Below are 15,338 nucleotides of genomic sequence, written 5' to 3' on the forward strand. Positions count from 1 at the left end.
CTAATTTTGATTAATTCTGTTCTTACAGGTTTCAATGAGAGCGGAGATCCAAGCTGTATGATCATGCAGAACTGGGCTAGGATCGAGGTAAGTGTTTTTGACAGACCTGCCAGTGACATCCACCTTTGAAGGACCTGTGTGTAATGGATGTGGCTGATGTTGAGTCAGAATCCTAGGTGATGGTCTAGGGTCTGTAAGGATTTGTGCTCTATATCTAGCTTGATGCACATTCATCTGTATCTTAGAGAAAACACTAGCACGCAGTAAGAAGTTACGCAGCAAATGTCAGAATGCCAGGAGTTCACTCATGGACTTCTGCCCACCTCCCTTTGGTGCCTGGTTCGTGAGAGTAACCCGGGTGTGTACCATCTGCCAGGCATTTTACTGTGTGCCAGGGAAATTAGGTAGACCTGCTTTATGCTCCCAAGTCTTTGATCTCGTGTGGAGACAGAAATTTGACGGATAATTAGGGGATATAATGAGTTGAATGTTATTGTCGGACCAAGGACCTCAAGTGAGTAAGGTATGGAACTTGCCCTTGATCAGCTCACAAAATTGTGAAATTCTAATCCTGTTTTATTTTCTGAGGGGAGTCAGGTCAAAGCACCAATATCTGTCAGGTTCAGAGAGGTTCACTTGCCCAAGTCACTTAATAAATGGCAGAGCGGGGACCTACTTCTAGATCAGTCTTTTCTCCGCATTGTGCCTCAGATTAAACGCTTGTAGTTAAGCTTGATAAAAATAAAAAACAAGTGACTAGCCAGTTCTGTTGTAAGTACCTGTGGGCTCCTGCTGTTTGCACTCCAGTAGCGTAGGCAGACAGCTTGATGCTTGTCACCTCCGAAAGCCTGAAGTGGTTGAGCTGGGCCTGTTGCTGTGGACGGTGGCTGGGAAATGTCCAGGGAGTTAGGGAACATGGATCGTCAGTGGGGGGGTTTTAAGGCATGTCTGTTCGAAGTATGCTTTGTAATGGGTGCCAGTGTCCTAAGGTTTGAGTCTTTCCTAACGGAGCCTGTTAATGCATTTTAGGCTCGACTGTGCAATAATATGCAGAAAGCTCGGGAACTCTGGGACAGCATCATGACCAAAGGGAATGCCAAGTATGCCAACATGTGGCTCGAGTATTACAACCTGGAAAGGTAACCGGCCTGGGGGCGGGGTTGGCAGTGCCTGTTGGGGGTAAGCCATCTTCAGTCGCGCTGACCCCTGCCGGCCTGGGCTTGCTCCTCACCACAGGCCGCCGGCCTCCCGTCCTTCGCTAGTGGCTTTGTGTGTACTAGGAGAGGCTAGGGACTAAGCCTAGTAATTTGTGCCCGGCCTTGTCGCACAGCCATACGTTTCTTTCCATTTGTTATTTTGGTTTGTTTTGATTTTTGGATCTGAGGGTTTTATTTGACTTTTTGGGGAACTATTTATTTTTTGTATTTGTTTTGTATGTAAAAGTGGAAAGTATTAAAAAGTGAAGAGAAAAACCCCAAATTATCTGCAGCGACAGACCTGGAGACATAACCCCTATTAGCTAATGGTTTGGGTATATTCTTTGAGATTTTTCTATGCTTAATTTTTTTTTTTTTTAAAGAAAATGCAATGATATAGTGTACATGTTACAAATCTCTAAAACTGTTTTAAGTAAATATGACCAATAATATTTATAACATGGGGAAGATGCAAAGAATATGACCAGCTTTTCTATTCATTGTATCTTGAACACTGCATCTCAATAAATACATTTTTATATACTTTTTTCTTTTTTGAATGTTTCGGTTTTTTCCCCAATTTAAAAAATAACACTGTGCTCAAATTAAGATAGAACATTTGCCAAACTATGTGGTAGAGAGTGAAAGTTTATTACCATCTCACCCATAGAGATGACCACTATGAAAGCTTCTTGAGGGGGCACCTGGGTGGCTCAGTCAGTTAAGCGTCTACCTTCAACTCAGGTCATGATCCCAGGGTCCTGGGCTCCCTGCTTGGCGGGGAGCCTGCTTCTCCCTCTGCCTGCCGCCCCCCTGCTTATGCTCTCTCTCTCTCTCTCTGTCAAATCAATAAATAAAATCTTTAAAAAAAAATAAAAGCTTCTTGAATATTCCTCTGAGGTCAGCAGTTCTCAAACTTTTTGGTCTCAGGCCCCCTTATACTCTTTAAAGTATGAGAACCCTGAAAAGCTTTTGTTTATGTGAGTTGTATGTATTTAATATTACCATATTAGCAACGTTGACAAATATTAATATCAATGTCACCATATTAGAAAACTGAAAAATTAAAAAATTATTTAATTGTCAAAATAATAAATTCATTACATTTAACATAAAGAATATATTTTTTATGAAAAATGACTTTTCCAAACCCCAAAATAATTTAGTGAGAAAAGTGGCATGGTTTTGTATTTTTGCAAGTGTCTTTGAAGTCTGGCTTAGAAGACAGCTGGATTCTGGTGTCTGTTTCCGCATTCACTGTGTTGTGAATTCTCATTGAAGAATATGAAGAAAATTTGGCTTCACACAGGAGGTTAGAAGGAAGGGGAATTTAACCTTTTCAGATAATTGTGGATATTCTTTCATACTAGAGCAAAATTCAACAAGTGGTAGTTTCTTAAATAGTTGCAGTGTGGAATCTGAAACCATTTATCATTGAATTTCTCGGACTCTTACATTAATATCCATTGGTCTGTTTTGTACTTTGGATAGACCTTTTACCCACATGTGAATCTGTGACATGCATTGTTCATTTGGAGAATACTCATTCACTAAGTCATGCAGCTCTTCTCAGTATTGACACATTTCATCATACGATATTTTAAAAATCACATTTGGGGGCGCCTGGGTGGCTTAATTGTTAAGTGTCTGCCTTTGGCTTGGGTTGTGATCCCAGGGTCCTAGGATCGAGCCCTGCATCGGGCTCCCTGCTCCGTGGGAAGCCTGCTTCTCCCTCTCCCACTCCCCCTGCTTGTGTTCCCTCTCTCACTGTGTCTCTCTCTGTCAAATAAATAAAATCTTAAAAAAAAAAAAAAATCACATTTGTTCATATCTTAGTGATCTTGGTAGGAAAATTTTTTTTTTTTTTTAGATTTATTTATTAGAGTGTGTGTGTACGCAAGTGGGAGGTGCAGAGGGAGAGGAAGAGAGCATCTCAGGCAGACTCCCCACTGAGCATGGAGCCTGACCCAGGTTGGGGTGGGGCTCGATCCCACAACTCTAAGATCCTGACCTGGGCTGAAACCAAGAGTTGGACATTTCAACCGACTGAGCCACCCAGGCACCCCAATAGAAAAAGTCTTTTAAGTAGGAAGCTGTCAAACTCAAAGTGGCAGATACAGATTTTCCAAAATTCTGATTTTCACTTAAAAGCTGCCATTTTATCCTGGCACCAAATACAGCCAGGGGGTTTCCTTGAAGTGACGGACTTCCTTCGTTAGTTTTCAAAAATGTCTCCAGATACTCAGGTCTCTGTAACCACAGTTTTTGTCACTCAGCTATTTTCTCAAGTAAAAATGGTGTTCGAGGAAAAAACAAACTAGTTCAGCTTGCACCCCAAGCAAAAAGATAGGCTTTTCTTTGTGGCAGCCATTGCTTTATGTGTATGTCTACTTATGTCGCACAGAATTTGAGAAGTATGTGGGTAGCCCTGATCAGTGCTAAGGGCCACCGCAGCTTTTACGCCATCAGTGCAAGATGTCAACACAGTGAAAAAGTCAGTTCGTGTTCAATAATAAAGTAGTTTTGACTTTGCAGATCCCCTGAAAGGTCTTAAGAGACCTTCAGGGGTGCATGGATCATACTCTGAGAACTGCTGCTATAAGTTTTTTTCCAGTGTTCTAATATGTATTTGTAATATTTATGTATATTTGTAAGTTATTTTTAAATAGAAATGGAACATAGCATTTCATAACTTATTAGTAAGACAACGTTGTTTATAATTACTATGATTAGCGGCGTATCTTTCCATGTGAGTATCAGAATGTATGACACGTGAGTGGAAATCTGACCGTCCTCTGGATTGGGTGATTCTCCCGTTGGATAGGACAGCATCCCAGAATTTCTCTAAGGATTTGATCAAGTTAGTGTAGCATTCTTAGATTCCCCACCTGTGTGGCAGATGCCAGCGCTATAAGGCGGGACACCTGGTTGCAGACTACTGTCCCAGATAGTAGCATTTTCTAGTAGCATCTCCTTGCTAATGGAAAGAGTGACTTAGAAGAAAGCCTTAGTGTTGACTGGAGGAAAAAGGAGAAAACATTGTAAGTAGCAGTAGTACAAATAGCTGTGGATAGTTCTGGAAGCCAGAGTCGCCACAGAGCTTCTGATCTTGTGCCCCTGCCTTTGCGTGCCTTCTGCTTTGTGTCCTGGTGGCAGCAATGGTTTGTTTTCTGTCCTAGGGCACACGGTGACACCCAGCACTGCAGAAAGGCCCTGCACCGGGCTGTCCAGTGCACCAGCGACTACCCGGAGCACGTCTGTGAAGTGTTGCTCACCATGGAGAGGACAGAAGGTGGGGACCCTCAGCTCTCTGCTGCTGGATTGGAGTCTGTCCCCTCCACCCTTTGGTCTCAGGACTATAGTCTGTGAGGACAGACGGTGGCACTCTGTGATTAGAACTGTCACGTGAACCCACATCCCCTTGCCCCTCTCCTCAGAGTCTCCAAATACAAGGAGGGCTCTCTGTGACGTGGCTCTGACACAGGGTTCTCTTCATCCTTTGTGGTGGATGCTATTCTGTCACTCCTCCCTTGCCCCCAGTCATGACAGAAACATCTTCAGACTTGTTGCCTGGGGATCCAGATCGCTCTAGTTGAGAATCTGTGCTCTGGCTCAGTGTCATGAACACCAAAGGCACTCTGAGAGGCAAAGGGCTCAGTGTGGGCATTGGTCGTGTGTGCCTCCCTTGTAAATTTTAGAGCCTCAGTATCAAGTCATCAGGAGGGAAATAGTGAATTTATCCATGGGCATTGATCTGGATTTTGGGTGTAGACTCCTCAGAACTGGAAATAAAACACCCAAGCAACAACAGCAAATAAAAAACACCCCAACGTTTATCATTTGAGCAGCTCTTAAAATCCTCAGTCTTCACATAGATGTCTTGTACCTTTTACATTAGAATGTCTTCATAATCTTCCCTAATGAGAGTAATAGGTCATATTCTGGTTTTCAGGTCTTTTTTAAAAAGGATTTTTTAAAAACTTGTTTTAAGACTTAATAATTATTTACTTACTTTAGAGAGAGCGAGCGAGCACGTGTGGAGCACGCTTGAGCAGGGGGAAGGGGCAGAGGGAGCGATGCCGGAGCTCGATCCCAGGACGCTGAGATCATGACCTGAGCCGAAATCGGGAGTTGGACGCTCAACTGACTGAGCCACCCAGATGCCCCAGGAGAAGGGATGTTTTAAATACACCTAGAAGGGGGCGCCTGGGTGGCTCAGTCGGTTAGGCGTCTGCCTGCTGCCTTCAGCTCAGGGCATGATCCTGGGTTCCTGGGATCGAGCCCCGTGTTCTCCCTGCTCAGCAGGGAGTTTCCTCTCCCACGCCCTCTGCCCCTCCCCCTCTGCTCATGCTTTGTCTCTCACTTTTTCTCTGAAATAAATAAATAAAATCTTAAAATAAACACACCTGGAAGAACTGTTCAAATTCTAAAAAATTCAAGCCTACAGTAAGGAAATCTGAAAATGGAGAGCCAACTCTCCAGTTCTTATTTCTCATGGGAGAGATCTCTTGTGGAGGTGTGGGGGAAATTAAGAAAATTTCATATTATTCAATCCTTTAAAATTCTAAAAAGTGATAGTTTGCTTCTGTTTCTATCAAGGTACCCTAGAAGATTGGGATATAGCTGTTCAGAAAACCGAAACTCGATTAGCTCGTGTTAATGAGCAGAGAATTAAGGTAATGATGCTATTAAAGTCTTCAGAAGCTCTGCTAGCTATTTTGATTGTGTTTGGTATGAATATTTCTTGTCAAAACCTCTGAGGTCTTCCTAAGTAGTATCTTTCACTCAGAAAATATTAGTGACATACTTGAATCAGTATATTTAAGCCTGTCTTTTATCATTTTCTTGGATTGGCTTAGAACTTTAGCCCTGACAATAAAAACTTTATGTAGTTGGGGACTTTGGGATCTAAAGTTTACTGGGATATAGATGGGAAAGCTAAGAATGGAGCCTCACTTAGCCCCGTGAGTAGAAGGTAAACACATCCAAATTAATTAGAGCCCCAGTTTTATACTTTGTTTTCTTTCTTTTGGTGAGTGATTACTGGGGTTGTTGCAGAACATTCTGTAGATGTGAGATTCAGAAGCCCTGGCAGGGAAAGTTGTGAACACGCCCTCCTCCTCCTCCTCGTGACCTCTCCTTTCCCCGGGGTAGCGAATTTCCACTCCCTGCATCCCCTTTCCTCTCCACTTGTCCTGGGCCCATAGAGTTCGCGCAGTTGCTGCGTCCTAGTGATGTGTCCATGTTCCCATCCCAGGCTGCGGAGAAGGAAGCAGCCCTCGCTCAGCAAGAAGAAGAAAAGGCCGAACAGCGGAAGAGAGCGCGGGCCGAGAAAAAAGCATTGAAAAAGAAGAAAAAGACCCGAGGCGCAGACAAGCGCAAAGCAGAAGAGGACGATGAGAAGGAGTGGGGCGATGATGAAGAAGGTAGCGCTTTCTGGAAATGTTATTTGGGAACATCTATAACTTCCAGAGAAGTTACAGACACCGTACAGAGAACTTGTGTCTTGAACCAGCTGAGAATAAGTTGCTCGCATGGTGCCCCGTCACCCTTCCTGTCCCTGTCCATCGTCCACATGGGCGTACTCCTCCCCGTGCTTGGGCTCCCTGCCATGAGCCCGGCACTGCCCTGCAGCCACTCCCGCCTGTCCATCCGGGCTCTACTCCCTCCACTGTGCCATTGTCCCCTCTGCCTGCCCCCTGTGTGGTTCCCCTTCACCCTGCTCGGGCTCCCACAGCCCGGCTGACCCTGTCCCTGCCCTTCATCCCCTCAGGCTGCAGCATCCCACCCTGCAGCCTGCACGGACACCTGCCTCGCTCGGCCCGCCAGGTGGTTTTGACTCGGTGGAGTTTCCAACTAGGGCTTCTCTCGCCCCTGCCATTTCAGGGGTGGGCAGGTGTGGGTCAGATTTATTTCAGCAGGGTCCGGCAAGGGAAAGAATTGTTTGTAGACATTCAAAGACTCCATGCGTTTTCCTAGTACAAAGGTGTCAAACAGAGGGACCTTTCTTGTGCACTTTTTTGAGGCCGTCAGAAATGACCATGGCTGGGTAGCTCGCTGGCCTTCGGGGCTCCAGGTTTAGCAGGGAAGGCAGATGTGACATGTGACCACAGTGGCATATGATTGGGACTGTGGGAGAGGACAGTCTGGATTAATAGTGGAGGCCAGAGGAGGCCATGGGGGGTCAGCTCCCTGCAGGAAAGACTTCATGTACCTCAGCATCTGGAGGCAGGAGTGGTGACTGTCAAGTGCAAAGGAAGGCAAGGGTAAACCAGACAGAGCGCCACTGTCTGCAAGGCATGAGGCATAGAACACCCTGGAATTTTCTCTGAGCAGCAAATGACTGTTTGAGCCCTGATGCATGCTGAGGGCTGTGTGCTGGGGTAGGTGAGGCTGGAGTAGCTAGGTAGCCGGCCCACTCAGGGCCACTCTGGAATGCGGTGTGCATTGGTTAGACTTCATTAGGAAAGCAGTGAGGAATTGATGGAAAGGTCTGGAAGTAGGGCCAATGCCAACTGGCTTTCAGTACTGACCCTCTGGAGGCAGTGGGGCAGATGGGTTGGAGTAGAATGTTGTTAAACTCTGCTGAAGGACGCAAGACAATAGTGAACATAGAGGAATTATAGTGCTTTGCAGAGTGTGGCCTGTGAAGCGGAGCGCATATGTTAGAGTCACCTAGGGTGCTTGTTTAAATGCAAGTCCCCAGGGGCGCCTGGGGGTTCAGTCGGTTAAGTGTCCCAACCGTTGGTTTCAGCGCAGGTCATGATCTCAGGGTCACAGGATCGAGCCCCATGTCGGGGTCCATGCTCAGTGCAGAGTCTGCTTGAGATTCTCCCCCAACTTGCATGCCTGCACGCACTCTCGCTTTCTCTCTCTCTCTCTCAAATAAATAAAATCTTTAAAAAAGACAAAAAAACCCCCCACAAGTCCCCAAGCCCCATCCCTCCCTTGCTGCCCCAGGCTTTTTAGGAGAGGGGTACTAGAATTTGCCATCTGAACTTTGAGACCCCCTGACCTTTTATGCAATTGACTCTTGAACCTTGGGGCTTAAGGGTGCTGACCCCCTACACAGTCAAAAATCCATGTTTACCCATGTTTACCTTTTGATTCTCCAAAAACTTAGCTACCTACTGTAGTTAAGGAGGTACTTAACAGCCTACTGTTCACTGGGAGCCTTAACAGGATAACGTAAACAGTTGACTAACACCTATTTTATATGTTACATGTATTCTATATCGTCTGCCTACAGTAGAGTAAAGAAAACGTTACTGCAAAAATCAGAAGGAAGAGAAAATACAGATTATGTTTATCATCTCAAACCCGGTCAACTGTATAATTAAGAGTGGATAGCGGGGACTTACGTTACCTCCTCACTTAGTTTAGTCCACTTACCAGAATGAACTTGGGGCCCAGAAAGTAGGGGGACAAGGTGAGTGGGTCAGGCAAGACTTGACAGAGGGCGCGGTGTGTGCCCGGCTCCAGAGACAGGAACGGGTGTGTCATGTGCAGCCACCGCAGGCCCAACATCGAGCAGCTCACTGAAGAGAAGAAGCAGTTCATTAACTGTTGCTGCTTTTCTTCTTTCACCCTGTAGAGCAGCCTTCCAAACGCAGAAAGGTGGAGAACAGCACTCCTCCAGCCGGGGAAGCACAGGACCTAGAGGCAGAAACAGGACTCTTTGGGAAGAGTGCGCCTCTAGACGTTGACGCCCCTTCCAAGCAGAAGGAGAGGGCGGCCGCCCTCAAGAGGGATGTGCCCAAGGTGCCCCACGACAGCAGCAAGGACAGCATCACCGTGTTCGTCAGCAACCTGCCCTACAGCATGGGCGAGCCGGATGTGAAGCTCCGGCCGCTCTTTGAGGCCTGTGGGGAGGTGGCAGATATCCGCCCCATCTTCAGCAACCGGGGCGATTTCCGAGGCTACTGCTATGTGGAGTTTAAAGAGGAGAAGTCGGCCCTGCAGGCGCTGCAGTTGGACCGGAAGACTGTAGAAGGGAGGCCGATGTTTGTTTCCCCCTGTGTGGATAAGAGCAAAAATCCCGATTTCAAGGTGGGTCTGTGCAGAAAACGCCTTTCATGTCGGGTTTCTGAATGCTTTTTGCGTGCAGCAACTAACATTTAGCATCTACATGGAATATCTGTAGTCTGTTAAGAACTAGACTCACATGTTAACCAGGGCCTATTCTGAGCTGGGTAGGTGAGGTCCTGACTCAGGGCGTGGTCACTTTGAGCTTGCCCTCGTTGACAAGTGATGAGAAAATTAGAAATTACCATGATGGCTACTTGCCACTGAATGTTGAGGGAGTGGCAAGGGGTCATGCAGAGTATTTACTATATTACCTTGTCAGATCCTCACCCTAACTCTGAGAATAGCGGCTTTCATCCCTGCCATGTTCCGGGGGAGGAAGGGGGCGCTTTGAGAGGTTAAGTGACTTGCCCAGGGTGACCCCGTTAACAGTTGCAGCACCCAGAGTTGGCTCTGGTCTCTGGCTGGGGTGAGGCCTGTGGCCGAGCCTGGTACCGGCTGTAGTATGGTGCGCTGGGTTGGGCACGGGAGTTTGACTGTTTCCCTCCCTTCTTCCTGTAGGTGTTTAGGTACAGCACTGCCCTGGAGAAACACAAGCTGTTTGTATCAGGCCTGCCTTTTTCCTGCACTAAAGAAGAACTGGAAGAGATCTGTAAGGCTCATGGCACCGTGAAGGACATCAGGCTGGTTACCAACCGGGCAGGCAAACCGAAGGTCAGCGTCTGCGCAGACGGTGTCAGCCTCCTGAGGCTCGGGCAAACCTAGTTCTCCATCTGTTCAGATTATTAGGTTCTGAGTGGGTTCCTCGTTTGCTGAGAAACAAACAAGTTAACAGAACAATAGCGACACTTGGCTCTACGTGCATTTTGAGTCCGATTAACCTGTTTCTAATTATACTAAAAATAACAGGGCATTGGGGGAAAGAAAACTTCCCACGAATTAGCAGGGGCCACAGTGCAGACCGCTAGCTGTGTGCACCCTCCTGCCCAGCACCTCCTCACTAGGCCTCCAGGCACCTCCTCCAATCCGAGACCCCGTCACGTCCTCCCGCTAGCTCCCCTCAGTGTCCTGCGAGATCCTTTTCGTACCACATTCTGAGTAGTTGTTTAGGCACGAGTTTGGGTTACCTGTCTTTCCCCCAGCCCTCCGGGTTGATGGAGAGTTGAAGAGCATGAAGTAAGGAGGGGCCAGGGCCCAGACATGAGGGCTCACCCTGTGTCCAGCCGCCTCATTCATTTGCTCTTGCTGGATTTATACTGGTCTGTCTGTCCCCCTTCCCCTCCCTCCGTATCTTTTCTTCCTTTTCCTTTTTTTTTTGAGCAAGCACAAGGTACGCTGACCTCACAAAGGTTATGTGAAGTTACAGTCAGTTGCAGAAACAGGGAGGAAGAGTAGGGCCAGTGCATAAACCTATAGCCAAAGGATGGTGGTGATGGGGAAGGGAACCTGATGTTGGGGTGCCTGCCCAGTACTGGCTTCTGGACTGAGGCAGGAAGTTGGGTCCTGGCTGGGCCGCACCTGATCCGGCTCTGGATCTTGCCTCTTACAGGGCCTGGCCTATGTGGAGTATGAAAATGAGTCCCAGGCATCACAGGCTGTACTGAAGATGGATGGCATGACTATCAAAGACAATGTCATCAAAGTGGCCATCAGCAATCCCCCTCAGAGGAAGGTTCCAGAGAAGCCAGAGGCAAGGAAAGCTCCAGGTGGCGCCATGGTGCCTCGGCAGATTTACGGAGCGTAAGTGTGTGCGTGCTGCCCTGCCCAAACTCGGCCCCGGCCAGCACCGTGGTGGATTCGTGTCCTGCTAGTGCAGCGAGCTGGGGCGGGAAGCCAGGGCCTGCTGTTCCTGGGGATGCTCACTGTCATTCCCCAGAGCAGCTCCATGCAGAGTGCAAGCCCGGAAGTGCAGCTCTTCCTGGTGTTTGCCAGTTTACACGTGATTTATCTGAGGTCAGTTGGTTTCTAGGCAATGAGTATATTAAAGTCTTTGGCAGTAGAGTCCTTATGTGTGGATTCGGAACCTGACAACCGTATGCTTGCTGGGGTAGTCTACACTCCGGCTATAATCAGAAGAGCTAGCTTTTCACCTGGTAGGAAGGAGACTGCAAAATCGTGAGGTGGTTTGGTGAGGTCTGAAAGAGGATAGCATTTTTTTTTTTTTTTTACTTCTTTTTTTTTTTTTTTTTTAAAGATTTTATTTATTTATTTGAGACAGAGAGAATGAGAGAGAGAGCACATGATGAGAGGGGGGAGGGTCAGAGGGAGAAGCAGGCTCCCTGCCGAGCAGAGAGCCCGATGCGGGACTCGATCCCGGGACTCCAGGATCATGACCTGAGCCGAAGGCAGTCACTTAACGAACTGAGCCACCCAGGCGCCCAAGAGGATAGCATTTTTATCCACCCTACATGTAACTGTTGCACAGGTTGGTCTTTGCCAAGATTGTGAAAACGGCAGTTTGTTGAACTGGTTTTTGCATATTAGAGTCACAGAGAACAGGGATCATCTCCCTTTTCTGGTTTTTACTCTTCACCTATTAACTTGGTACTCTACACATTTCGAGAAACTTCTCTACTAACAAACTACAGAAATGAGCCCGGAAAGTATGGTCTTCACTTTGTAACTTTGGGTGATTGAAGACCATCCTGGCTTATTTTCTCAAATAAAGCAGGGGCCGCGAATGGTTGCTTTGCAAGCGTACATCCAGTGTTTGCTCTTCCAGGCGGGGGAAGGGGAGAACCCAGCTCTCGCTGCTGCCTCGTGCCCTGCAGCGCCCGAGTGAGACAGCCGTCCAGGCCGAGAACGGCCCTGCCCCACCGCCGGCGGTCACCGCCTCAGCAGCCACCGAGGCACCCAAGATGTCCAATGCTGATTTTGCCAAGTTGCTTCTGAGAAAGTAAACGTGACTCCTTAGAGGGGAAATGCCTTACTGCACACTGGCCAGGAAGAGCACCCGGCCCCCAGCTATACTCTGGGTATGGAAGGGCCCGGGGCAGCACCCCTCCTACGCGTTTTCCTCGGGGTTAGAAAGGGATGAGGGTGTCCAAGGAAGGAGGCGTGAAGCACTCCCTCATATTGAGGGCAATAGGAGGAAAATGATCACTCCACGGGTTGGGCCCAGTGTGTAGTTTCTTAAGCTCTTTTTGTGTCTTACAGAGTGAGAAACGGAAGTGAAACTCACACACCCCGTTTTGAGACCCACTTGTCCCAATGTTTTCGGCCATCTGACTCCCTTTTATAAGACACTTCTCTTACAGCCTGCACAGCTCATGTGCCCGTCACTCTTTTAATTTTAAAAGACAAAATGGCAGATGCTAGTAATTCACCAGAATGGCCTATTTTAGTAAAGGGGTGGTGGGGATAGGGGAAATCACATAAAAAACATTTGATGGATTTTTGTTCACGGGGGGGGGGGGGGGGGGCTGTGCGTTTTTATATTATGTATTTGTAAATGACACATCAATCCATTGTTTTATGTTTCCTAAAAGCAAAATATTTGTGACCTTTGTTTTATATGGGAGTTCTGTGTGCCACCTGCTGTGGACCATTTTCTTTGCCTAGTGATTAGTGAACCGTGTTCTTTGTCTAAATATTGAGTTTCAGCCCTTTGGTTTTGTTTAAATACCATGTCAAGTACAAACTTAAATTCTCCCCACTTAGCTTTGTTTATTAAACTGAAGTTCTCTTCAAAACTTCTTGCTGAATGGTAGTCAGATGTGCATTCAAACATGGATGTATTTTGAAAATGGGTGCACTTGTCTTACCTAACAGATGTGTAAATAGAACTTTTGTAAGTCAAATCCTATTGTCCCTTTGATTTAAATCATTTCAGTTGTGATGGGTCTTCTTCAGTTTTAAACTTCACTTTGCTGCATTTTGACCCTTCAGCTTCTAGGCTTTTTTTTTTTTTTTTTACATCTCATCTCTTATCAAATATTTAAAAAGCCATGTTGCCAGTTCAGTAGGGAAAAGGACTTTTTTATAAAGACACTCTGGGGGAAGAAATTAGGAAATGCTTTCATGCGTGCTAGAAATCAACCCACTTCAATTGGTTTTTAAGTTTTTGTGCATCAGGCTTTACTACATTTTTAATGGGAAATTGGAAGTGTCATCCAAAAGTGTTGACAAAAGAGCAAAAGGACCTCATGTGCCTGTCCTTGAGCTTCAGCATCCCTCTCTAGCACAGGGGCCTTCATCTCTGCCGCCCCTGCCCTCCCTGTTACATCGTGGCCTGTGTCAGACATGGCGGCAGCACCCCCCCCCCCCACCAGGGGACTGCAGCGAGTGCCTCCAAGAGATAAGGCCCCCCAGGCCACAGTTTTATCATTACTCCTAGAAATAAGCCCAATAATGCCTTCAAGTCCTCAACTATCCAAATTCCTAGTTTCCTGTTGTTTTGTAAGTGCATCCCCCCTCCCCCAGGAGGTTAGGATCGGTTGATAAACCTCTGAAGTCTTTTAATCTGATGGTTCCCGTCTACCTTGTCTCTTTTTCACAAAACATTTTTTGTTAGGTGTTAGTTGTGAATTAAATTCACGTAGTGGCCAGAAGAAGTGTGCTGTATGTAACCCTGGTCCCTCCTGTGTTCTTTGGAATGGGCACTTCCCCCCGCCCCTGGAAGCCTGTTGGTTGGGCGAGCAGACTAGGGACAAGCAGGGACTGCCACCGAGGAACCCCGAGTAGCTCCTCACCCATCCAGGCTGACGTGGCTTGCTTCCTGCTGCTGCACGTTTCACCGTCCCTCTCTCAGTGTTGGCCAGTCTTCTGCCCTCACTTCATGCTTTCTCGCGTCAACACAGGCTCATTACAGAACCGAACCCGCTCGGACTTGAGCTCAGGGTGTGGACGGTCCTAGAGACGGACTGTCAGGAACATGTGAGTGGGTTTATGTGTTTTCCCCAGGAAATCAAGAACTGCTGGTAAAGAGAAGCACGAATCACCATTTGCGTTACTGGCGTGTTAGTGGAAGACAGTGCTTCAGGCCCACCAGCGCAGGTAGGTAGCTTACCCCCCCAGTTCCGTCTCACCTCCCTCTCGAAATGAGCGCCTCATTCCATAGTACAAACGGGGCTTAACGTCCCGAAAGGATTCCTCCTTCATCCTTGTGACAGATGGGAACATCGTTTGAATAAGACCGCGAAGTCTCAGGCCTTTGTGTAATAAAATACTTTATTAGAGTCAGCAATCTATTAAAATAACGTCCTTCACAACAGAGCTTAAAGTGCACGTTTCTCTCTCGTACAAAGCACGCACTTCTGTCAGGCTTCCTCAGTGTGCTTATAAAACCAAGACGAAAGAAGAGTTCAGGGGCAGAGAGCCCTCATGGCAGCATATGAATATGCAAATATTTTTCATAAAGGTTTGAATAACTATCCCTCGGGGCCACTTCACAAAGATTTCTTAATCTTTCAGAAAGCTACTCTGTGCCTGTTACACAGTTAAATAACTATAGAAACATCTACCTCAGAAGAGTGACCTCCTTCCTGTCAGGGTATGACTTCCCAGGTCAGAGACTACACTTTGTATGTGTTCACCACCATTCTGACCCTGACAAAGTGCACGACAGCGCTGGACGTCCTGGGCCCCGTCACTGGGAGAGGAACCCGTGGCCCTTTGGACTCTGAGCAGCACAGCGGCGGTCATGGCGGCACCTGGGCTGACGTGCTCTTGATAGAGAAGAGTCTTCTTCCATAGAATGAAGACTTGGAAACTTGGCCGGATCACACAGGACATTTTATCATTTTACAAGATGCCAGAAAAATAAGGCCAGTCCAAGGCAATCTCTTCTGCTTCCCCGAGGGGACGCGGGACAGTACAAGGGCTGGGGGAGGCGGGGGTCAAGTCAGTAAGTGGAGAAGACTGCGTGACAAACGGGGCACATCCTGCCTGGCTGAAAGGTTTGCCTTGGTTTGGTAGAAACTCCCTCTAATTCATTATCAAAAATGCTAATTTGGTGTTGACGTGGCAACTTTTTTCTCAGATGTGTTCTTGAATATCTGCCTACGCGAGATGTTCAACTCCAGAGTCAGAGATGAGGGCAGACTCGGCTACTTGCACAATACCTGATTTGCAGTAGGATTCAGTTGCGTGACAAACCCAGAGAACTTGTAAACTAAA

General features: G+C 47.2%; 1 protein-coding gene and 1 pseudogene across 4 annotated transcripts in view; one reads left to right on the forward strand and one right to left on the reverse strand.

Annotated features, from left to right (window-relative positions):
- Positions 1–14,680, forward strand: part of SART3 (spliceosome associated factor 3, U4/U6 recycling protein) — a 35,726-nt gene extending 21,046 nt beyond the window's left edge. For 2 of the 4 annotated variants that reach the window (XM_064578548.1, XM_045887445.3), the window contains exons 11-19: positions 29–87; positions 1,030–1,139; positions 4,376–4,488; positions 5,796–5,872; positions 6,454–6,622; positions 8,791–9,245; positions 9,783–9,935; positions 10,771–10,961; positions 11,944–13,021. In XM_064578548.1, coding sequence (XP_064434618.1) covers positions 29–87; positions 1,030–1,139; positions 4,376–4,488; positions 5,796–5,872; positions 6,454–6,622; positions 8,791–9,245; positions 9,783–9,935; positions 10,771–10,961; positions 11,944–12,121 — 1,505 coding nt within the window. In that variant the 3' untranslated portion in view covers positions 12,122–13,021. Of the gene's footprint in view, positions 1–28; positions 88–1,029; positions 1,140–4,375; positions 4,489–5,795; positions 5,873–6,453; positions 6,623–8,790; positions 9,246–9,782; positions 9,936–10,770; positions 10,962–11,943; positions 13,022–14,123; positions 14,357–14,633 lie in introns of those variants that run through there. The other 2 variants (XM_064578550.1, XM_064578549.1) reach the window with 2 other exon arrangements.
- On the reverse strand, positions 11,736–11,834 carry LOC123853360 (small nucleolar RNA U3; annotated as a pseudogene).
- Positions 14,681–15,338: the final 658 nt, after the last annotated feature.

Source organism: Mirounga angustirostris, unplaced genomic scaffold (assembly GCF_029215605.1).
Source record: "Mirounga angustirostris isolate CCGP_5_RB_7025 unplaced genomic scaffold, mMirAng1.0.hap1 SCAF_14, whole genome shotgun sequence".
Taxonomy (NCBI): domain Eukaryota; kingdom Metazoa; phylum Chordata; class Mammalia; order Carnivora; family Phocidae; genus Mirounga; species Mirounga angustirostris.